Source organism: Cynocephalus volans, chromosome X, assembly GCF_027409185.1.
Source record: "Cynocephalus volans isolate mCynVol1 chromosome X, mCynVol1.pri, whole genome shotgun sequence".
NCBI lineage: Eukaryota > Metazoa > Chordata > Mammalia > Dermoptera > Cynocephalidae > Cynocephalus > Cynocephalus volans.
This window is the reverse complement of record NC_084478.1, coordinates 155,445,253-155,468,390: the sequence shown is the minus strand read 5'-3', so window position 1 is coordinate 155,468,390 and position 23,138 is coordinate 155,445,253. Positions and strand designations below refer to the sequence as shown.

At 38.0% G+C, this 23,138-nt stretch overlaps 1 protein-coding gene across 1 annotated transcript in view; it reads left to right on the top strand.

Moving 5' to 3' along the window:
- Positions 1 to 23,138, top strand: part of ATP11C (ATPase phospholipid transporting 11C) — a 189,012-nt gene that overhangs the window by 131,348 nt on the left and 34,526 nt on the right. Inside the window, exons 10-21 of the mRNA XM_063083465.1 lie at positions 890 to 954; positions 1,286 to 1,367; positions 2,322 to 2,472; positions 3,056 to 3,253; positions 8,991 to 9,140; positions 9,822 to 9,973; positions 10,607 to 10,678; positions 12,555 to 12,628; positions 14,291 to 14,394; positions 14,840 to 15,021; positions 16,322 to 16,585; positions 19,814 to 19,988. Of these exons, the coding sequence (XP_062939535.1) occupies positions 890 to 954; positions 1,286 to 1,367; positions 2,322 to 2,472; positions 3,056 to 3,253; positions 8,991 to 9,140; positions 9,822 to 9,973; positions 10,607 to 10,678; positions 12,555 to 12,628; positions 14,291 to 14,394; positions 14,840 to 15,021; positions 16,322 to 16,585; positions 19,814 to 19,988 (1,669 nt within the window). The remainder of the gene's footprint in view (positions 1 to 889; positions 955 to 1,285; positions 1,368 to 2,321; positions 2,473 to 3,055; positions 3,254 to 8,990; positions 9,141 to 9,821; positions 9,974 to 10,606; positions 10,679 to 12,554; positions 12,629 to 14,290; positions 14,395 to 14,839; positions 15,022 to 16,321; positions 16,586 to 19,813; positions 19,989 to 23,138) is intronic.

Sequence of the window (23,138 nt, the reverse complement as noted above, 5' to 3'; positions counted from 1 at the left end):
TGGAACCCAGAAAAATAGACAAATACCTTTCTTTATCGAAAGGGATATAAAGGTGAATAAGTAACTAGCCTTGTGATTAATCTTGTGGTGGTAGGGTCTCTGCGTGTTGGGGGAAGGGAGTTGTTGGAAGTAATGCTTAGGGATTCCAAAGTAACAGAGCTCCAGACACTTTGATATTTTCAAACCTGTTTTGTCCACTGTATTTATTATCCCTGGGTGTGCGGTGCCTAACAACATTGAAATAAACCTGGAGGAACAGTGGTTTAAGAGTGAGTAATTGAGGAACAGGCAGTGGGTAAAATGCTGGAAGAATTACTTGGACTTAAGTAAAATGTAAGGCTGATCATTTATAATCAGGCAATTCACACCAAAAGGGATGCTTTCTTTCCTCCTCTATTATCCAGTTAATTACCTTAACTTTTCCACTTGGTTTTCATAGCCACACTAGAAAAGAAGTTAAAGAAACATGGGGTGCCCAGTGATCCCCCAAAAGGCGGGTTCACTCTCTAAAAATATGTCAGTGTGTTTTTCCCACCTTGGTGTTTGCTTTTCCGTCTTTTACCTGTGACTCTCTATTTCTGTTTCTTGCCGTCTGCTGCTCTGTCCTGTTTTGTCTTGCTGTCTGTGACTCATAATCCTTTACCCTTCTGTGCATTTCTTTACCACTGTGTGTTGCTGGCTACTCCTGTACTGTGCCTCCATCTGTGCTGTACCCTCAAGTAACTTCAGAGGGAGGGCTGTTTCAGCTTGTCCTGGAGAGTAGGCATATGGTGAAAGTCGACAGATCCATTCTCAACCCCTTGGAGATAGATGTGTGTTAGGGCAAACATCCCCAAAGTCGATAATACTATTGGGTAGTTTGGATAAGCTATGTTCATTTTTTATTTAGGTCTTTGGGACCCGAAAATCTCTTGCTGAAAGGAGCTACACTAAAAAATACCAAGAAGATATATGGTGAACTGTTTTTAAGATATACTTATTAGAAATACTCATTGTAAAGCCTGTGAATAAATAGTGCATGTTAAAGTGGTCATGGCTAGTATCACCATTTAATCTAAACCTATATTTGGGTGTTGGGCATATACAAGATGGTACACTAACATGAAATATGACAAATACTATATAGAATTAAAATTATACTATAAATGATCTATCAACTAGTGAGTAGAAGAGGGCGTAGAATTCCCACCTTTATAGACTTAAATTTCACAGAGCCAACTGGGTGGGGACTTGGTTGACAAGTTCAGTTGTAACATAATTTTCATTATATTTTGTTATTCCTCAGGAGTTGCTGTTTACACTGGGATGGAAACCAAAATGGCTTTGAACTACCAAGGGAAATCTCAGAAACGTTCTGCTGTCGAAAAGTTAGTGTGCACCACAATTTCTTTAGTCTTTTTTGATTGAAATAGTTACTTCCTCAGTAATTCCAAGTAACAAACATAACAAAAAACAATGTCAGTTGTAATAGGAGCTACCATTTTGAGCACTTGTTTATGTTCCAGAAACTATCCTTAATGATTTGTATGTTTGATTTGGCTTAGTACTCTGAACAACTCTATGAAGTAATTTGTTTGTGTTAGCCTCTCAACTTTACAGATGAGGAAATGGTCTCCAAGAAGATAAGTTACTTGTCTAAGCTTACGTAGGTGTAAAAGGGCAGAGTTCACTTGAACTATAAATTCATTCCCTTTTGATACTGGAGTTGATTGTTTGAGGTCCTTTAGTTACTGTATGCCAGTTGGTTCTACAACATAGATAATAGCCTCCTGGCAATTATTGAAGCTGTACCTAGTAGACCTTCAAGCCAGGTAACCATAGCACAGACCTCTGTCTATTACTGACATGGATGTCCAGGATATCAGTGGCACCCTCTCCGTAGCTCCACTTTCAAACTGAAAGAATCTACACTGAGCGTGAGGATTTCACATTTGCTACTCTGCCCTCTACCCTGCACATTTAGTATTCAGGGAAATAGAGACAAGCTACTCCTTCTATAAGGGTTGAGTGGGTAATGGTGTGTGTGTCTCCTGTCACTTTCCAACAGCCTTACTGAAGTCTAGCTTACTGTGTTAAGCTAGTCAGCCATTGATTGCACTTTGAGGAGTATTGGTGATCAATAAATAGTTCAGGGCTAGCTTTCCCGTTTTGCAACTTGAGAGTGATGCTGCAGCTGTGATAGCTGAGGTTCATTCTTAAAGGCTTGTACTGTGGTTACATATTATACACAGGAGAAGCTTTAGATAGCAATTTAATTTATATCTGGTTGATGTCTTAAGTGTTTAGGTGGTTTTAAAATCCATACCATCTTATTTTTACAGATCCATTAATGCCTTCCTGATTGTATATTTATTTATCTTACTGACCAAAGCTGCAGTATGCACTACTCTAAAATATGTTTGGCAAAGTACCCCACACAATGATGAACCTTGGTATAACCAAAAGACTCAGAAAGAGCGGGAGACTTTGAAGGTAATTTGTTTTCCGTTGAAAATGGTAACTAGAACTTTGTGACCAAGCCCCCCTTTATTGAAATGCCACTCAGATAAATGATACCTTTTGTTAGCTTTTGGGTTTTCTCTTGGTTTTATGGTGGCCCTAAGCCGTTAAATATTTAATAGTTTTAGAGTTTTTTTCCCTTTTACTTTAGGCATCTGTGCTTGTTTTTAGCCCTTTAGTTAAGAATTTGAATTTGGCAAGAAGCTCTGGTATTTTAGTATAATATGAGTTTGTGAGGTATCATGATAGGAGCATAAGGGATGTCTGCATATAAATTTTGATCTCACATATCTAGGGGCAGAGGGAGCAGAGAACTTAATGAAGTTAAAAGTGTAAAGACAAAAGGTGTGTAGACTGAATAGTAATGATAAAATTGAGGGTGTTCTTAAATGTTGTTCTCATATATTATGATAATTTTGACTAGAATGATATAGTGTTACTGGGAAATTTCTTTATAGCAAAAGCAATGCTTTCAGCACTGAAATAAATCAATGAAAGTTAACTCATTTCACAGAACTGTGCATCTAATTAGTGTGAACTATCTGTTTTATTTTAGGCTTTGAAAATGTTCACCGACTTCCTGTCATTTATGGTTCTGTTCAACTTTATCATTCCTGTCTCCATGTATGTCACAGTAGAAATGCAAAAATTCTTGGGCTCCTTCTTCATCTCCTGGGATAAGGACTTTTATGATGAAGAAATTAACGAAGGAGCCCTGGTTAACACCTCAGACCTTAATGAAGAACTTGGTCAGGTTAGAACATATCTTTACTTAAAATAAGTTAGTATATGAAAATAAACTTTTTTTTTTTTTTTTTTTTGTAGTCTGGATTACCAATATATGTGACCATTTCATTTGGAAATGTGATTCAAAGACAATTTTTTAAGCAGGCATGTAATGAAGGCAAGCAATGTTTTCGTAGCTGTCTCATCAGTTTTTTGCTGGCATTGATGAGAAAGATGCTATTTATGTATTAAATTTGAATGTTACAGAAATTCTTTTTAAAATTCACCAGGTGATTTTGTTAGATTAGGACTTATTACTTTGGAACAGGAACATGTTGTCTTCATCACCATCTATAACCAATTGTGGATAGAATATGGGATAGTAAATATAGCTATTTTGTAAGTGCATTTTGTTTCTTAAACAAAATTGACTAGAGTTGTCCTTTTGACACTTGCTTGGTACGTTTCTAGTCAGATGTAATATAGACTTAGTAAGCAGAGTTGTTTATTCTAGTACAAGAACTTAAATGAAGGGAAAATGAGAGGGCGTGCACTCCTCAAAATGCTTTTTGCTTCAAGTACTACTGTAACCCAGACGGTGACCTCATTTCTAACCCAGGTGCATTTATTTTCCGGTGCAATGCAGTCTAGCCATAATTCTTCAAGTGATGACTTCTTAGGTGTTTTTCTTATTAGTATTGAGAAAGTTTTCCCTTTGTCTGCATTTACTGTGTCGTAATCATCTTCACAAGCTGAGGGAATTTTTTCGCTTGCATTTAATTCTCATAACATTTAGAATGTCATGGCTGTGGAAACATCATTTCTGTCATTGGGAGATGCAAATTCAGTTAATGGAACAGGACCTCACACTAGTTTTAAATGGTGCTGATTTGCATCTACATCTCAAAGTTCTCTCTTGCTGAATTTAGCCACGCCCCCCCAACCCCCCATTTCTGCTTTTGACATAGCCTTTTCCTAAACCGAAGTACCCTCTTGACAGCTGCAGTTGTGGAAGGTTGAAAGCATTCTCCAGATAACATTTTAAGACCTGACTTCAGGACACCAGTATCTCAGACCATGGAGTCTGCATCCCATGTAGATACTGAGGCACTAAGAATAGGACAAGAAATGAATGAATGGCTTTTCCCTTAGATATTGTTCCTCAAAGATTCTTTTGTTGGTGACTAGAGTTGGCACATCTGACCCTAGTGTTTTTAAACCAGAAGTTTTTATCCAAAGACAGAGCAGAACTGAGTGAAAGTAATCTAATTCCAATAAAAGGCATCAATCTGCGGAGTTTTTGCATGAAAAATTTTTGAGTATACAAGCCACTTCTGGCGAACCTTTCCCTAACAACTGATTTAGTAGTTCACTCTGAATGTTAAGTAAACCTGCCTGTTCTAGATTCAGTGCCTGGCTATGTGGGTTAACCTACTCAAAGATGGTCATGGCTAGCCTGGGGCTAGGCCTCAACTACTACTACTAATAGAATAGCCTTCATTTCATATTTGACACTTATCAGAGACAGACAGGATGCCCAGGCAAGGTTTCACTTGATATGAGACTCTTATCTCTTTCTTTCAGATCTCCACCTCAGCTGGTTCCATATTACGTATGGGAATGCAATCTTGTTCTTATCACCTAGACTGTATTAACACTGCAGAAAATAAAGTAGAGCTTTGGGTAATGATCTGGTAAATTTGATCAGTGAAAAAGAGTTACAGTTTTTGTTTCAGCCACCATTCTCTTCCCCAACCAAACACTGTACTTAGTCAAATCACTAAGTTAATAGCCAGACCACTACTTCAGTTAATACAGTATATAAAATACTTGTCATCATTATCAGCTTGTATGTGTAGAATGAGAATGCAATGAAATAGTTTCTGAGGCCATTTAGCATTCATTGGACTGGTACACACATCATTAAGTGTAACCAATTTCTTCTTTGATGAGTCATAATTTAAGATCTATAGGGCTTTTTATGTTACTAAAGAAAATGTGGATTTGTTCCCATCAATACCATTGCAAACATTTGCTTAACCTCTGTAAAAGTGACCCACATTGGTATTAAAGAAAGAGAAAAATATGTTTAGGACAGTGTTTAATGTGAGAAACAGAAGGAAGTATATTCTCAGCTCAGTTGGAAAGTAATGGGGTCTTTTATGATCAGACATCAATCTTTTAGACAACCAAATGGTTTCAGTCCCTCTTGAGAAAATTCTGGGGCCAGCCTCCTCACTCCTATCCCCTCTTGGTCTTGCTGCTATGCCTATGGTGTAAACTTACAGTCTAAGTGTATACTCTGATTCCAATAATTCAACCCACTGGTTATTTATTCAGCTTTTACTGTGTACCTGGGATATGTTCTAGGTACTGAGGTTGCTATTAGGAAGAAATCAAGAAATCCTCAGATTGTTTACTCTCTATGGTTGTAGGAAACACATACAACCACAATTGATCAGAAAAATCAGGGACTGTATGGCAATGGAAAGAGTCTAGTACTGTGTGGTTTTGGTCAAGTCAACAGAAATGACAATCAACATCTATATAGCAACTTATAGTTTACAGATCATATTTATTATTGAGGATTTTTAAAATCTGTCTTGTACAGTGGGTATTATTATTTAAGGTTAATATTTAAAGTTTAGAGAGATAGAGGTTTTCCCAAGGTCACAAAATTAGGTGGTGGAGCCAATGCTCCAGTACATGTGTTCCTTTAGGTTAAACTTTATGAAAATTTTTTATCAATTTTGACCTACAAAATAGGAAATTTCATATGTTCAACCTATAGTTCAGAGTTCTTTCTACTCCACAGCAGCTATCTCACTAAGAGATAGGGAGAAAAAAAATAAAAAACAAAGTGTTTTTTTCCTTCACTATTCTCACACAGTCACTCAATACAACACTTCAGACAAAAGATATGTGGGGGGTTTCCCCATACACTAAGCAATCAATTCTTCAACAGGCACCAACTGGGCGTACTCTAATTTAGTTCAGTTCTGATGCTGTCTTCCTACAGCATCAGAGATCTTGCAGGTGGAAGACTCAGTCCCACAAGACTGCCCCCCACTTCAGGTGCCAATCGCAAGCACAGGTTGTGACTTGTCCTTCTGACCTACAGCTATAAATTGGAGTTTCCATGACCCCCTCCTTGGATTTGATTAATTTGCCAAAGCGACTCACAGAACTTAGGGAGACACTTACTTATGTTTACTGGTTTATTATAAAAGTATATGACTGACAAATGATACAGATGAACAGCAAGACATGCATAGGGCAAAGTATGTGAGAAGGGGCATGGAGCTTCCACCCTCCAGGAACCACCATATGTTCAGCTATCTAGAAACTCTGAACTCCGTCCTTTTGGGATTTTATAGAAGCTTTATTATGTAACCATGATTAAATCATTAGCCATTGGTGATCAACTCATCCTTCAGCCCCTCTCTCCACCCTCTTCCCCCCAGGTTGAGGGTGAGGCTGAATGTCTCAATCCTCTAATCAAGCCTTGGTATTTCTGGTGACCAGCCCCCATCCTGAAGCTAGCATACAGAAGGCATTCTTATCACTTGGGAAATTCCAAGGGTTTTAGGAACTGTATGTCAGGAAACAGGGAGGAAGATCAAATATATATTTTACAATATCACACTCACTGTAGGAAGAGACAGGCTGGCAGTTTAGTTCAGTTGGTTGGAGTGTGGTGCTGATAATACCAAGGTCCAGGGTTCAATCCTTATACCATTTCTGTACCAACCAGTGACCAAAGAAAAAAGGTAGAAAAAAGATAAAGAGGAAGAGTCTGCTTGAGAATCAGAGTCAAGCAGCAGCCTCTGCCTTTATCCCTCTCTCTCCTTTAAATGTAAGAATACATTTTAGTATGAATCACAGCTGATCCCCTCCTCCCCCTTTCCTGCGTATATAGTATATTTTAGGGCAGTGGTGATCCTGGGACCAGCAGCATCAAGATCACCTGGGAACTTAGAAGTGTAAATAAATTATCTGGCCCAACTCAAACCTACTGAAGCAGAAACTCTGGTGATAGAGCCCAGCAATTTGAGCTTTAACAAGCCCTCCAACTGCATGTGATGCATGCTACAGATTGATAATTACTGTATTTGGCTATAGATTGCTGGCCTGTACCTGTGAGATGCAACATATACAGATCCATACTGCCCAAACTGTTACATACAGGCAAATAAATTGTACTTTATTTTTAAAGCTACCACCTTTGACGCTAAATAAAAGAGATTCTGAATGGGTTTAATGCTCATCCAGGTGCTAAGGTGAAACAACCCAGGACAACCTTCAGGGGAGAAGTGAAGGTTAATAATTTTGATCAGGAAAAAAGCCACCCAAAATTTCATTTTAACTGGAAAAATCTAAATGAAACAGGAATAATGCCACTTGGATTAATTTAAAGAGAGAATTCAAACTTGGCTGGCTAACAGGAAAAAAAGAAAGATTGGAATGCTATATTTGTACCACTGCTGCTACCGTGAAAAGCTTTGAAAAATAATTAGAAAGCAACTACTGCTGGAGTTCATCTCTTTCTTCCTTACATAATAAAAACCTTAATCTTGTGCTTATGCTTGTTCTTGTCAGCCCATAATTTTAACTATTTAACAATAAATTGCCAAAAAGGAGGATAAAATTGTGGGTTTCCAAAAGCCAGATGTTATAAATAGAAGAGATAAAAACTGAGATAAAATGGAAATACTCAAAATGGTTTATTTTAAAGGAAAATTTCATAGCTTATTTTTTCCGTTATTTATGAAAATATGCTTATAATTATACTTTAGCCTATCATAAACTGCGTTTTTTTTTTAATTTGGAAACTTTTTTGAGGATTATCTGAAAAATATGAATAGTATGTGGAAAGAAATTTCAATTACATTTTTGATCACTATTGACCTCTTGTGTCTCCTAATTAGGTGACTGTTAACATTATTGTTTCCTTGGTCCATTTATATTCTGTAATTCTTACGTACCTTATAAGATGTAATATATTTTACTTCCGTCCAATATTCTACTAGAAAATTGTACTTTTCAAGAGGGAAAAAAACCTCCCATCAGTTTTTATTTTATTTTGTTATATTTCAGTTAATTTAAGTTCGTATTAAATATTTTTCTAATAGGTAATGGTACATAGTAGCCCAGAGACAGAGAGAGAGAAAGAGAGAGAGAGAGTGTGTGTGTGTGTGTGTGAGTGTTTGTATGTGTATGTGTATGTGAAATAAATGGTCAGTATATTCTTGTTTTACACTTGGAAAATTGACTTTTCTTTTTTTTTTTGTCTTTTCGTGACCAGCACTCAGCCAGTGAGCGCACTGGTCATTCCTATATGGGATCCGAACCCGCGGCGGGAGAGTCGCCGCGCTCCCAGCGCAGCACTCTACCAAGTGCGCCACGGGCTCGGCCCGAAAATTGACTTTTCTTATGTAACTTCTTAATATCAAAGCAAGTTAATTTAAATTAAAGGACTTAATTGAAGGACTCTTAGTTTGATAAAATGGCCACATTTTTCTTCATATTAATTTTCTACATTTGAGTATGTCTACCTTAGATGTGATGCTATTTCAGTGTCTTTAAAAATATTCATTTCTCATTTATTTTATATAATATTGCCTCTGTAATTCCCTGACATTTGACAAGAAGTCTTAGAAGAGGTGATTTTCTACAAATATGAAAAAAGCCCTGCCTTGCAGCTAACTAAAAATTAATCTCACTGAAGAAACTGAAAATATGTATGTTTGTGTTCTTTTTTTTAGGTAGATTATGTATTTACAGATAAGACTGGCACACTTACTGAAAACAGCATGGAATTCATTGAATGCTGCATAGATGGACACAAGTATAAAGGTGTAACTCAGGAGGTTGGATTATCTCAGACTGATGGGCCTTTAACATATTATGACAGAGCAGATAAGGTAGCATTTTCTGTATTACCATTTTACCGAGAAATCTATCTATGTATGCCTGTGTTAACCCTCTATAATAGAAATGAAGAATTTTCCAGTACGTGCATAATATAGACTTTTGAATAACCATTTGTTCTTTTGGCTTCACCTTTCTCATTTTATTACGCCTTTGGAATTTGTGATCAAGTAGAATTTACCAGTAGAGAGAAGTGTGGGAAATGGCATTTGGGTAAAACTTTCCCTTGCTTGCCTGTGTGGTCATAATTTTTTTACGCTTCGTTTTTAAAAACATAAGCTCCTGTAAGAGTGATGTCTGTTCAAATTATTAAAGCCCAGAAGTGTTTAGACATTAAATGAACCAGAGTCTCTGTACACGTGGACTGTTGCTGGACTGTGAATTAGATACTGAATGAACTCTCTTATGCCATGTGGAAGTCACTATTTTGGTTTAGGTGGCACTACAATAACCTGAATGAGTTAATGCATCCTCTAGGTTGTGCTAGCTGAGAGCCAGGAACTCTCTTGGGTACTAGGAGTATATATACCTCATTTGAATATTAGGGATTTATAAATTTCTGTTACTAGAGGTTATAATATTCTCTCACATTAATACTTTGTCTCTGTTCACTACCTAGTTACTATGTGATCATAGTAAAAATAAGTCATTTTTCTGTTCTACAGAATCGAGAAGAGCTCTTTCTGCGTGCCTTGTGTTTATGTCATACTGTAGAAATTAAAACAAATGATGCTGTTGATGGAGCTACAGAATCAGCTGAATTAACCTATATCTCCTCTTCACCAGATGAAATTGCTTTGGTGAAAGGAGCTAAAAAGTAAGCACTTCTTGTACTTCTTCTGAGAAAGTGAAATCACAGGAGGACAGGAGTTATTTTGGTTCTTCTCTCTTTGCTTCAATAACCTTACTGAGTACATCTGTTATTTAATTAAAAGCCAGACCACTTTATTGAAAGTTTGTGAAAAATTCTCAAACCAAACTAATTAAGACCAAAAGGAAAATGGCAGTGCATAGATGTAACTTGCTTTACTATTTGTGCGTGCCAGCCAGAAGTCCAGATGTTCATATTATGTTTTGCTAATCACAAAACAGTGGACACTTTTTGTATAACTCATGTTATTTCTGAAGTGCTCCCAGCAATTTTGATATCATTTGATAACTGACAGTCCAGTTTTACACATGAAGTCCAAGATGATTAAGTGGCTAACAGGTCACCCAGTGTGTTAGCTGCAGAACTGGAATTATAAATTACCTCTTCCTTGGTTATCATAATTGTGACTAGACATTGATTTGTTCTGTGATATCAACTCATCCAGGAGAGGGAAGTGTAGTTATAAGATGAGATCATATGAAAGAAAAGAAAAGAATAAACAAGCATGAGTAGTCCCAGTGCAAGGGAAAATTAATCATTCTTTAGAGATACACAAAGGTCTTTTATTGTTTTTGATAGGTACGGGTTCACATTTTTAGGAAATCGGAATGGACAGATGAGACTAGAGAACCAAAGAAAAGAAATAGAAGAGTAAGTAGATCTGTGTTTGATGTTTGTCTCTTCCTAACCCCACAGTCAACTTTAATGGACTCAGGAAGGGCAGCAAAGGAAATGAATACACCTATAAAATAGGACTCTGCTCTCCCAGTTCAGAGTTTCATATAAATGTACTTGTAGTAGGAGAAGCTATTTTTCATAGAATGGCAGAAACTGGGGTTTGCGGTGGAAATTCCAGTTTGGTTCACATATGGGTCCAGTAGCCGGAATGAGAGTCTGCATGGACTGATTCTGAAATTTAGATGCCATTTCAGGTCCCAAACACATGTTGGAAGAAAAATCATGAGCGTACATGAAACCTTCTGTCCAAAACCCAAGCAGTCACTCTGTAATTGACGGCCCACCCAATAATGGCATCTCTGGTATTAATCAGAAGCTTTGTCTTATTCTAGATGTTCATGTGTGAGCCTCAGAGCAAGCACTCTGATGTAGCAGTGTCTCCACAATCCCTCTTATGCTGCAAAGACTCCAACGAACAAAGCCAATGGCGGATTTTAATTAGGCTCTGTGATTAATTTAAATTTCTTCATCTGAACTTGAAATGCGGTTATCGTGTCTGACTTCCATTCTGGCCCCTAGGATCTCATGAGACTGATCTCAGAAACCTATAATACATGTAGAGGTGCTTGGGTAATGTGCCCCCTTGAGGAGGCATGCTCAGAAGCTCAGAGGAAGGCTTTTTGGTCGGACTGCTGGGGACCCAGAGTCATTGTAACAGTCCAGTCTCTAGCCAGTCCACAACAGTGCCTCCATTTGACCAACACCAAACAAGAAGTTACATGTAGATGTCTTAAACAATACCACTGCTCCGCTGCCCCCAAACACCACTGACCTACTCACTCTCACCAAAAACAAGCTATATAGTAAATATTTTTATGTTAAATACATGTAATCCAAGTTGTTTATTTTCAAGAAAATATTCCATCACTTTTTCTGTTAATGCTTATTTTAACTCTTCTGTATCCTTTCATCCAATCAATAGTTCAGCAATCCACACACAGATCTGATCAATCTTATTATGTTATTCCACTGTTTAAACCCTTCATTGGCTTCCTGTTGCCAATCCCAAGTTTCTGAAGTGGCCCACAAAGTTCTCAGTTTCCAGCCCCTGCTTACCTTCCTTGCTTTATCTCTAGCTTTTCTCCTGTTAATGACGTTTTCAGGCATTGGTGAACTACTTAAGTGCCCCATGGGCCATATGCTCTCGTACTGCTGGGCCTTTGCATGTATGTGCTCTTCCCTCTACTCAGAATATCTGGCCTCCTTTCTTCATCATATCGCTCTTGCAGAACCCAGCTCAGGCACGGCCTCTCATATCTCCCCTGTGAGTGCCTATATTACAGTATTTGACAGACTGGGAGGGTCGTTATCTCATTACCCTCTGTCTCCCTTATCATATGGTGAGTTCCTTGAGGGAAAGGACTCAGGCAAATTCATGTCTATTTACCAGCATCTAGCATTGTTTCTGGCACATAGTAGGCACTGCATAGATGGAAATAAAGTAATTGATAGAGTGGAACTATTTCTAGACTCTTCCAGCTATGGCTTGGTGGGGCAGCTCTTTGTCCTCCATTCCTATGTAGTCATTCTACTGTTTTAAGTAATGTAGTGAGAGGATATAAATACCCCTTAACCAACACTGGTGTCCTCTGCCAGCATGTTCTACATGCAGAGAATTTACAAAGACAAGAGAAAATTCCAGTTATGCACACAACCAGCAGCCCTTACCCAAAGAGGAGAGTTATCTGTTCATTTAAGATGTTTAAATACCTTAAGATGTTTCTGTTGTGTTTTGTTTTTCTCAGTTTGGTCAAGATATTTTACCTTTTTCATTTCTCTTCCCTTAAAGGTATGAACTTCTTCACACCTTAAACTTTGATGCCATCCGCCGACGTATGAGTGTAATTGTGAAGACTCAAGGAGGTACATGTCTTAAAAACTTGACTTTTTCTCTTTTTCCATTAGTAGGTTTAGATGTTGATCAACTATTTCAGGAAAGAGAAAAATTTCATGTAGTAGTGAAGGATTAGTTAAAGTAATGCAAAGCAGTAACTTTTGTGTATGCCTTTATGTATTTATTTAAACAAATATACCCAGTTTGCTAAATTGTCAGTGACAGAATCCCTGGTATGACATTACATGCATTTTCTTGGAAACCGAAGTGTATTCCTTTGCCCCGGGTGTCAAAACAGGACCTGAAAGGGTGACTTTTATATGGTTCAGGGTACTGACCAGTCACCAGTAATGTTTACATGTAGCAGTCTGATATAATTGGATGGTCTGGGGATTACTAGCATCAGAAGCCTTGAGTATAGAGAGTTGCTGGTTATGTCTCCCCAACCTTCCTAGTTCCCTTACTGCATGGAAACAAGTGAGGTAGAGATAACTAAGGGCCAGGCTTCTGGGAATGGGCACTGAGATTTCCCTACAGAGCTCAGGGCTCTGTGTTTGACAGAGTAAATCTTGTCCTTTGCAGAGGAATCAGCACCATCCTCCCAGGCTCCCCCAGGTCTTTGGGAGGCACTGTGGTGGTTTGCCTTCTGCTTAGATTGTGCAAGACCTGTGGGAGAGCACTCCTGCTTCGTTTGCAGGCTCTCAGATGCATATGTGTGTGCATGCCCAGGTGGTTTGTTTTCAGAATATCCTTGATTTATTTCCCAGTAACTTACTTTTTAGTATTAAATCAGTTCCAAATTCCTTAATGTGAGAATGGGAGGATACAGACAAAAACTCTTTGGGGAACATATTCTACTTTACTCACACTTTATGATATGACTGCAAAGTGATGAAATCGATTTTAGTATGTGACCATGGAATTTGTTTTGTGGCTTTTAAACACACTTTGAATGTGTGGGAGAAGATGAAAAAGGGCTTAACATTCGAAATACTTGCTGTTCTTATATGTACACATCCACATATGCATTCTACTACAAATGGTGAGATGTCTGGGAAAGTGGTCTGCAAAGGTAATTGACCTCAGAGGTCCACTTTTTTAATTTGTCAAACTCAGCTCTTTGCCTTATAAGGATGAAATGTCTTCCTTATCGCTCAACTGTATATATGTCCTGGGTGCATGAACTGATCTAAAGCTGCCCTTGTAACAGCCTTCTACAAAGCTATTTTCAAGTTTCCAGCAAAAACTATCAAGCTAGGGTTTTAAAAGCCAACTTGTAATAGTTTATTTTAAATGATTTCAGCTTGTTCAAGCTTGAGTTTGGTTCTTGACATCTGCAGATGCCATTTGTGTACTCTAGGTCATGGCTGACCACATTTTCAAAGAGAATTCAGATGCAGCTCCTTGACACAAGCCCAATTCTCCAAGATTTACTGGGAGGAAGTATATTTTAATGAAAGTGTATGTTGTAAACTCTGGCTTATTAGTTGTGTCCACAGTGGTCTAGAGAGGTGGTGACTGTTCTACAGACTAAAGATCAAGATGTCTGGTTCCATTTGGGTGAGCGTTTCATGGCAGGCTGAGAATACACAGCAGCTGGGTGGAAGAGGCTACCTTAATAATTATCTGTTATTAAAATCCCAATACCAGTCTTAAAATTCTAAGTTGAGCATTTCGGTTCTTTATTTTAGGAGACATACTTCTCTTTTGTAAAGGAGCAGACTCAGCAGTTTTTCCCAGGGTGCAAAATCATGAAATTGAGTTAACTAAAGCCCATGTGGAACGTAATGCAATGGTGAGCCTACACTCCTTCTCCCAATAAGTAAATGGAGAAATGCTGGCGATGATCATGTTTATGGGATTTCCTTTTAAGTGGATGTTTAAATGAATTTTAGTTTATTTTTATGGTCTATTTTTTATATTTGGAGATTTAAAAATATTATTTTTCTTATTTTAATATAAAACATCCTGGAGCAAGTTTCTGGTCAGAATTTGAAGGCTTGAAGACTTTTCAAGAATCTTTGTTAAAAGAGCAAATATTTTATTATTCTGAACCTAATTAAAGGTTACCTTTTTAGTGCAATCTGTTTATTTTTTGTAAAACTAAAAATGTGTCAGCATTTCTTTGTTTTACATATGGGTAAAGAAAGAGTATTTAAAAAGAGTATGGGTTTTTTTTGTTGTTTTTTTTCCCCCTAGTTATTATTAGGATAACTACTGATCTCCTACTTTGCTTCTAGGATGGGTATCGGACACTTTGTGTAGCCTTCAAAGAAATTGTTCCAGATGATTATGAAAGAATTAACAGACAGCTCATAGAGGCAAAAATGGCCCTACAAGACAGAGAAGAAAAAATGGAAAAGGTTTTTGATGATATTGAAACAAACATGAATTTAATTGGAGCCACTGCAGTGGAAGACAAGTAACTCGAAAATGATACTCTTGTTATTTTAATGATCAGTCATTTAAGATGGGACCTATCCCAGATTAGTAATTTATTCTCAAGTTTTGAAGTCTTTGATTTAGCTTTTGTTGTCAAAATGGGCTTAAAGATTAATTTACTGTAACAAGTATGAAAAATTACATCAGATTTTGAGCTATTTGTGGGAATGATTTTTAAGTTAAATACATGTAACTTAGAAGAATGAATAAGTCATCACTAAGGTCTTTTGAATATTTACTAAGCCATCCATTTATTTGTGCAGATATTTATGAAATAGTCTTGCCATGTATAGGAAGGGATGCTAGAGTCATTATTTAAGCTGGTGCCTGGAAGAATGGGTAAGATTTTGCAGACAGATGAGCAGAGAGGAACTTCAAGGTAGAGCGAACCACATGAGAACTTAATCTAAACTGGTTTGAAAGACCGAGTATGTTTTTAAATACTTTAAAACAATATGTTTTTATTCAATTCATTTTTTTCAATTTTATTCAGAATTTAATTTTATTATTTTTATTTATTATTTCAATTCAATTTTATTCAATTTATGTAATTCAGGCTGAGCTGCCAGACCTGATTGCAGGACTCCAGCATTGATCTGCGGGAAACAATAAGTTTTAGATTCTTAATATTATAAGAGTTCTCTAAAAACTGTAATTGCAAATTATGAGACTTAACCAAACAAAAAGTGACAAACACATGTTCAGTCACATTGGAAGGTATTGAAATTCTAATGAAATTCATTTAGTCTACTTTCATTGTTATTCTATGGCCAAAAGGAACCCGAAGAAAGTATAATTCTTCTGTTCTTGCCTTTCACAATTATACTTAAATTCTCATTCAGGATGGTTGGCTTTCCTATTTTTAAAGCTCCTTGGGGATGCGGATTCACTAACTCCCCTCAGTGTCTGATTAGAATGTATTTGGCTCTTTCTATTTTTATGAAATCTGCTAAAATGACAGTGAATACAAACGTTTGTTGAGTTTCTGAACATTTTAGCTTAGAGTAACGATTTTCAGTTCTGCTGTTGGATACCAGTTATCTCAAGAGATATCATGAACTTTTCTGAACTTCATTATTTGAAATTCACTTTAATAAGTAAAACTATGCCAGAGACAGTACTCTCAGAAAGAGTAGGGGATATATAAGAAAACCAACTTTGATAAGGTGTCAGGACTCTAAAATTGCTGTGAATTGTAAAAATATCCTCTTTAACCAGCCATCTTGGAGAATCTCTGTCAGGAATTTTAGAGGATATCAAGGTTTCTTTTGTGTTCCTAGGCTACAAGATCAAGCTGCGGAGACCATTGAAGCTCTGCATGCAGCAGGCCTGAAAGTCTGGGTGCTAACTGGGGACAAGATGGAGACAGCCAAATCCACGTGCTATGCCTGCCGCCTTTTCCAAACCAGCACCGAGCTCTTGGAATTAACCACAAAAACTGTTGAAGAAAGTGAAAGGAAAGAAGATCGATTACATGAATTGTTGACGGAATATCGTAAGAAGTTGCTGCATGAATTTCCTAAAAGCACTAGAAGCCTTAAAAAGTAAGAAAGTCCATAATAAGTTTCTTACATTTAGACATTGGTATATATGTAAATCACAGCTGCTTATGCAAAAATCTCCATTTTCTGTAATTTATCATTTTCTATTTGCATATGTTTTATCTTTATAAGTTAAAACCTTCTCTGAGGACTTGGCCAATGGCCCATTTGAGATTACTTGGCACATTCCACCTCTCTTTTAACTTAAAAGAAAACTCTGCATTTCTCAAGGTTTAGAAAAATAACTCCATTTCTAAATGTTTAGAGTCTGAGTATTTAATATCAATATTCTGGCCTCATCCATGTTAAGAAAAAACATTGAATGTAATATAACCAGTTTCCATTCATTTTGAGGTCCTGGAGCCATTTTCTGTGTTGTTTCTTGTGCCCCAGAGCTTCAAAGGGACCCAAATACTTGTTAACATGACCACTTTGACTGCTCTCAACTAGCTGTTTAGGAAGAACTTGTAGAACCGAAGGGTCTCAAGGGAAGCCACTGATCCAAAACAATTTGTTGCCCAGAGGTATCTTTTGTACTTCCCATCGACCAAGGCTTAGCCTTGTCTAAACCAATTACTTGGATTTGCCTTGGTGATAAGCAAATCGATTTCCTTTCTGGAATGCCACCAGATATGCCTACACTAACTCCAGAGAACCCTAAGCAATATTATTTTCCATTTCTTGAGCGTACTTTATGTTCCAGGAACAATGTTAAGTGCTTCGTATGATTATTCTCATTTAATCTTCATTAACAACCCAGTTAGGCAATGTTATTTTTCTTATTTAACAAATAGAGAAACTGAGGCTCACTGAGATGAAATGACTTGTTCAAGATCACACAGGGTTGAACATGTCTATCCAGTTATACAGCCCATGCTTTTAACAACTATGCCATATCTGTAGCCTCATCTGTAATGTTTAAGCAAGCTTTAAAAATGAATAGCCCATATTCATGAGGCTATGCCAATTCTAAAACAGCTGTTATTCTGCTACTTGGGCATCAAGAGAGAATTATTAATTGCCTATGAGAAATGTTTCCTTTCTTTAGACAAATGGCATTTATAAAGACAGTCCAAATTGCATGCATTTTAGTTGTCCATTTGTCTTAATCTGCTTGGGCTGCCATAACAAAATACCAAAGACTGGATGGCGTAAATAACAGAGATTTGTATCTTACAGTTGTGCAAGCTTAAAGTCTGTGATCAGAGTGCCAGCATGGTTAGGTTCTGATGAGGGCCCTCTCCCTGGCTTTCAGATACCACCTTCTCCCTGTGTCTTCACAGGGCAGAGAGAGCTCTGGTGTCTCTCTTATAAGGGCAGTAATCCTATAATTCCACCATCCTAACCTCATCTAAACCCAATTATCTCTGAAAGACTCCATCTCCTAATGTCATCATATTGGGGGTTAAGTCTTCAACATATGAATTTAGGGGGGGGGCACAATTCATTCTATAACAGGCACTAATCCCATCATGAAAGCCCCACCCTCATGACTTTATCTAAATCTAATCATATCCTAAAGTCCCATCTTCAGATACCATCACACTGGGGGTTGGGCTTCAACATAAGAATTCTGGGGGGACACAATTCAGTCCATAGTGCCATTCAACACCTCTGGAACACTTGTAAAAGCCGGGGTTTATGGAAAACTTAACATATCATCACTATCTGAGATCATCCCCTCTTCCTAGTTATCTGTTTGGAGTTGGGCACAGTCTTTCCCCCAGTTAGACAGGCTTCAAACCCAGAATCACCTTTGCCCCTTCCCCTTCAAACCAGCCTGCAAGCCGTATCCATGCTCCCATTCTTACCACTAGTGCTCCACATTAGAGGCCTAGCACCTCACACATCAAATCCCTAACCCCTCTACCAGATGAGTGGTCTTTATTTGTTTATTTTATTTTTTTAAAAAACAGCTGGTGGGTACAGGGATCCAAACCCTTGACTGTGGTGTTATCAGCACTGAACTCTTCCAAGTGAGATAACCGGTCAGCCCTCAGATGAGTGGTCTTTACGTAAAGCACTGTTTATATCACAACTCTGCTCTGAAACTTTTAGTGGTTATCCAATTACCAACAGATTCAGGTCACGCCAAAGGCCTCAAATGACCTTTTCAACTTGCTTTCCTAGAGCACCACAACACACAACATACATTCTCTCCCTTAACCTCTTTCTTCCCTGTCTTTCGAGTCCCACTTTAGATATCACACCTCACAAAGAATCCACTTTTCTTTTCTGTGTGGATTTATTGTCCCAGTAATTGAGCATTAATCATTTATTGTTCTTGTTTGGTTAGGTATGAGTTCTCTTACCCCAAGGAGATTTTCTATTCTCCAAGGAAAAATTAGTCAATAAATCTTCTATATGTCCTGCTTATCGTTGATGTTTACAAATACTGTTTGATTGAGTATTGAGTGGATGTTTTCTGTCCAGTAAGTCAGCTGTATGAGTAGGGAAGCAAAGAAGGAGAACACGTGATTGATGTCGCTTTTATTAGTAAATAAAATGTGCTCATAAAATTATGAAAAAAATATAGATAAGTACAAAATATTATGTTGTTAGCAGTATACACTGAAGAAATATGGAATAAAGGAATAATGAGGTATATTAGACCTACTTGGCATCTGTTACATTTGTCTTTCCTGGCACTTAGTACCTCTTAGCCTTGGCTACACTTGAGAGCCACCTAAGTTATATGTACCTATACATGAGAGTACTTCAAAAAGTTTATGGAAAGATTCATATTATCTTTCAATTCTATTTTTCCATGAACCTTTTTGAAGTACCCTCATATAACCAAGACCAGCTCAAGATGCTCTGATTTCATTGGCCTGGGGATGGACCCTGGGTATGGGCAGGTTTTTTTTTAAAGCTGCCCAGATGATTCTAGGGAAGGCTAGGGTTCAGAACCACTGAGCTAGTGTAAAGTGGAATATACTACTTAAGGAATATGTATCAGTATTGTATATATCAATATATGTCAGCATCAGGCTGCTCAACCTCCTTTATTTTTATACCATTTGGGGCAACTTGGTTTCAAAGATAAACTGAAAGTCACTGTTGTGCCATTATTCAGGTAGTTGCTTCTTTAGAATGAACGGGTCAAAGAACCAGATGGATGACTTGTCTTATCTGGGACCCTCCCCTTTGTGGTTAAAAAAACCCAAAAACCCAGGATCCTAAATAGAAATGTACAATAGATTGAAACACAGCATTGTTTTTCTTTTTCAGAGCATGGACAGAACATCAGGAATTTGGATTAATCGTTGATGGCTCCACATTGTCACTCATACTAAATTCTAGTCAAGATTCTAGTTCAAACAATTACAAAAGCATTTTCCTACAAATTTGTATGAAGTGCACTGCAGTGCTCTGCTGCCGGATGGCACCATTACAGAAAGCCCAGGTAACTGTGTGGGTATTAGTTAATATTCCAATTTGGGTACTTCTGTACACATATATGCAAATGTTTGGTTTTCTTTTAATTTGTTTCTTCTTCAAAGAGCCATTATTACCTTCTAATTTTTTTTCCCCTGGCTTCTTCCTCTTTGTGATCAAACTCAGGAGTCTTCCTCCATTTAAAATTAAACCTATGCTGCACCTTGGTGTCCCCTCAAGCTGGCTGTCCAGTTCCTCACTTTCCAGACTTCTCTAATGAGTGCTTGGTATCTCCTGCCTCCATTCCATGGCCCCTGGCTCCCCTATGACATTAGCTTCATGCCTTCTTTCTGTTCTTCTTATTCTGTTGGCTTGCCTGCGGGCAAGCCTGGCCCAATCCCTTGTGCTGTCTTCCAGTCGCTTCCTCATTTCTCCACGGCAGCTGACACTGTCAATTACATCTTCCTTAAAACTCTCCTTCCTTGTTTTCTGTGATGGTCCACGGTCCTGACATCCCCCCCCACCCCACCCCCTTTAGCAACCCAGTGTCTTTTTTCTTTATTTTATCCTCTGTCTTCTCCCTGATTATCAGTTTTTTCTAGGGCAAAGTCTTCCCTCTGCCTTTTATTTTATGACTCTCTCTCTGGATAAGCACATCCATTTCTCTTATGCCCATTGATGTGTATGTAACCCTGACTTTTTCTTGATGTAAATCTCTTATTTCTAGCTCTTTGCTAGACAGCTCCATGTGGATTCCCCACTGCTGTCACATTAAATTTTAGTGTGCAAGACAGATCTTATAATTTTCTTCTTCAGAGCAGTTTGTTTTTTCCCTTGTCTTATATTATTCCTGTTACTGGTGCCATTTTTCTTTTGCTTCCTAAGTCTCTAAACTACCTTAGATCCTTCTCTTCCTCTATATGTGGTCACCATGTCCTGTTAATCCTACCTTTTGTCATAGCTCTTATTTTGGTGCTGTCTTTTGAAACCTTTTACCACCAGCTTAGTGTAAACCCTTATGACTTTACACAGACTATTTGATTTAGTCTCCTCATTGATCTTCCTTTCCTCCTTCCCCCTTCAGTCTCTTTCCAAACCATCATATAGTCTTTCTTAGATGCTTTCAGTGACTTCATAGTCCCTTACAATGAAGGACAGATGACTGAATGTGGCACCTGGGGCTCCCCGCTGTTGTCCCTTAAAGTGTCTCTATGTACTTTGTGTCCACTAACATTTCCTTATCCAGCATAAATTCTCCACTCCTCTTGGTTGTTCCCGTTCACATCCTTTCTGTGTGCCATGATCAGGAAAACTTCCAAAACATTCTCATATCCTTTCCTCATCCGGAACGCTCTGAATTCCCCTGGCCTCACAAAAATTTTACTCATGATAAAACCCAGCTCAAGAGCTACCTCCTGTATGCTATCTTTTCCAGCTCCGTCAGCCCAAATTGATCTGCTTCACCTTGCTTCTTTGTACTCACTGGGTACAAGGAACATAGACTCTCAGTTATATACTTTTTCATTTCCATGTAAACTGTAGGATATCCTTTCGTATGTGTTAGTCTTGCTTCTTCAGATGTTTTAGCTCCTTGCTCTAGACCGGGGGATGGCTGTGTCTGTAGCTTTTCCTTTATACTCCCCCAACCCCCTCCCCTTACACACACACCCACCCACCCACCATCCTAGTTGGGGAAATGTCTACCTTTTATTTAGCTCATAGTCCCCACTGCAATCAGAGGCTCTTCTTTCTTTTCTTCAACCTTCAGAACCTCACTTAGCCCCAGCTGGGGCATCAGATCCAACCAGAACAGTATCCAAAGGAATTTGTCCCCTTAGTCGGAGGCTTGCCTCTGAAAGTGATCTTTCTCCCTCCCTCTCTTTTTTTTAAATTTAATTTTCTTACGTATAGTGACTACTGTTCAAATTGCTCACCTGGGTTCTGATTACTTCACTGCCCAGGAAAGTATGTAAATTCCTACCCCATGCTGCTTTTCCCAACTGGAATATGGCGCCCTTGTGGTTCAGTCCTTAGTCTGTTTTACTTCTCTCCTTGTAGTCACTTCTTCCAGGATATCACCTCCTCATCTGTCATGTCCATATGAGTGATGTTCAGTCACTATCTCTAGTCCATATCTTTGGGGTTCTACTTTATTCTTCCACTGCTTACCAAACACATCTTCTTGGGTGTTTCATTATCAACCCACCTCTCTAGAGCTGCCTTCTCTAGAGCCCAGCCATCATTTTCCTTTGTGTCTTCTATTTCTGTGACTGAGCTCACTGTACTTCTAGGTTTCTAGATTCAAAACCTTGAATTCTGTGTTGACTTCCCTCATGCTTTATTGTTCCATGTAGCCTCAGTCACTAAATTCTGTTCATTTTTGAGTACATTGTCTTTTCCATCTATTCCTTTCTCCTTATTACCTTCCAGGGCCAAGCCTTTCAGTAGCTTGTTGAACTTCACCTTTAAATAGCCACATAACTTCTTTCTTTGCCTGCAGTCTTGCTTTTATTCAGTTCCTCTTGCATCCTGCTGCCACTTTCATAGTACCACTTCCTGCTGATCTGGTTCCACATATATCTGTCTATGCCCCCTATGTGAAAATTCATTGATCTGATCAAGCCAGATCTATTTTCTGAGCACGTACTGTACTTACTTGGCTGTGTATCATTGAATGTGCCATTCCCTTTCTCTGGAATACTCCCCTCTTCTCCATCCATGTAAATCTTACTAATATTTTATGATTTAGATCAAATTACTCTTTTTTCTGTAAAATCATTTCTGAATACTCTGGCATGTAGTGTTCTCTCCCTTCTCTGACATCATAGGCCTTCTCAGATGGACAACAATGTCATATGTTCTCACACATTTACTACGTTTTGTTATCTTGTGTTGTTAATCTGGTTATCTAATATTATTGTATTCATGACCTATTCTCTACTACTTCATTATGGTATATGCTTCTTACAGTGTGTGACCAAGCTTTTATCTTTTTTGGATCTTAGCACATTGCTTTGCACAGTGTATTATGTGCAGTTATAGTTGATGAATAAATAGTTTTGGTAAAATTATTTTTTTTTCATGAAAGCTATCCTAGAGATTGAAGAGAAGCTGTTAACTCAGGTGACTTGGGACTCAGTGAAAAACTCCATGTTTATCTATTTAAAATCCTTCATAA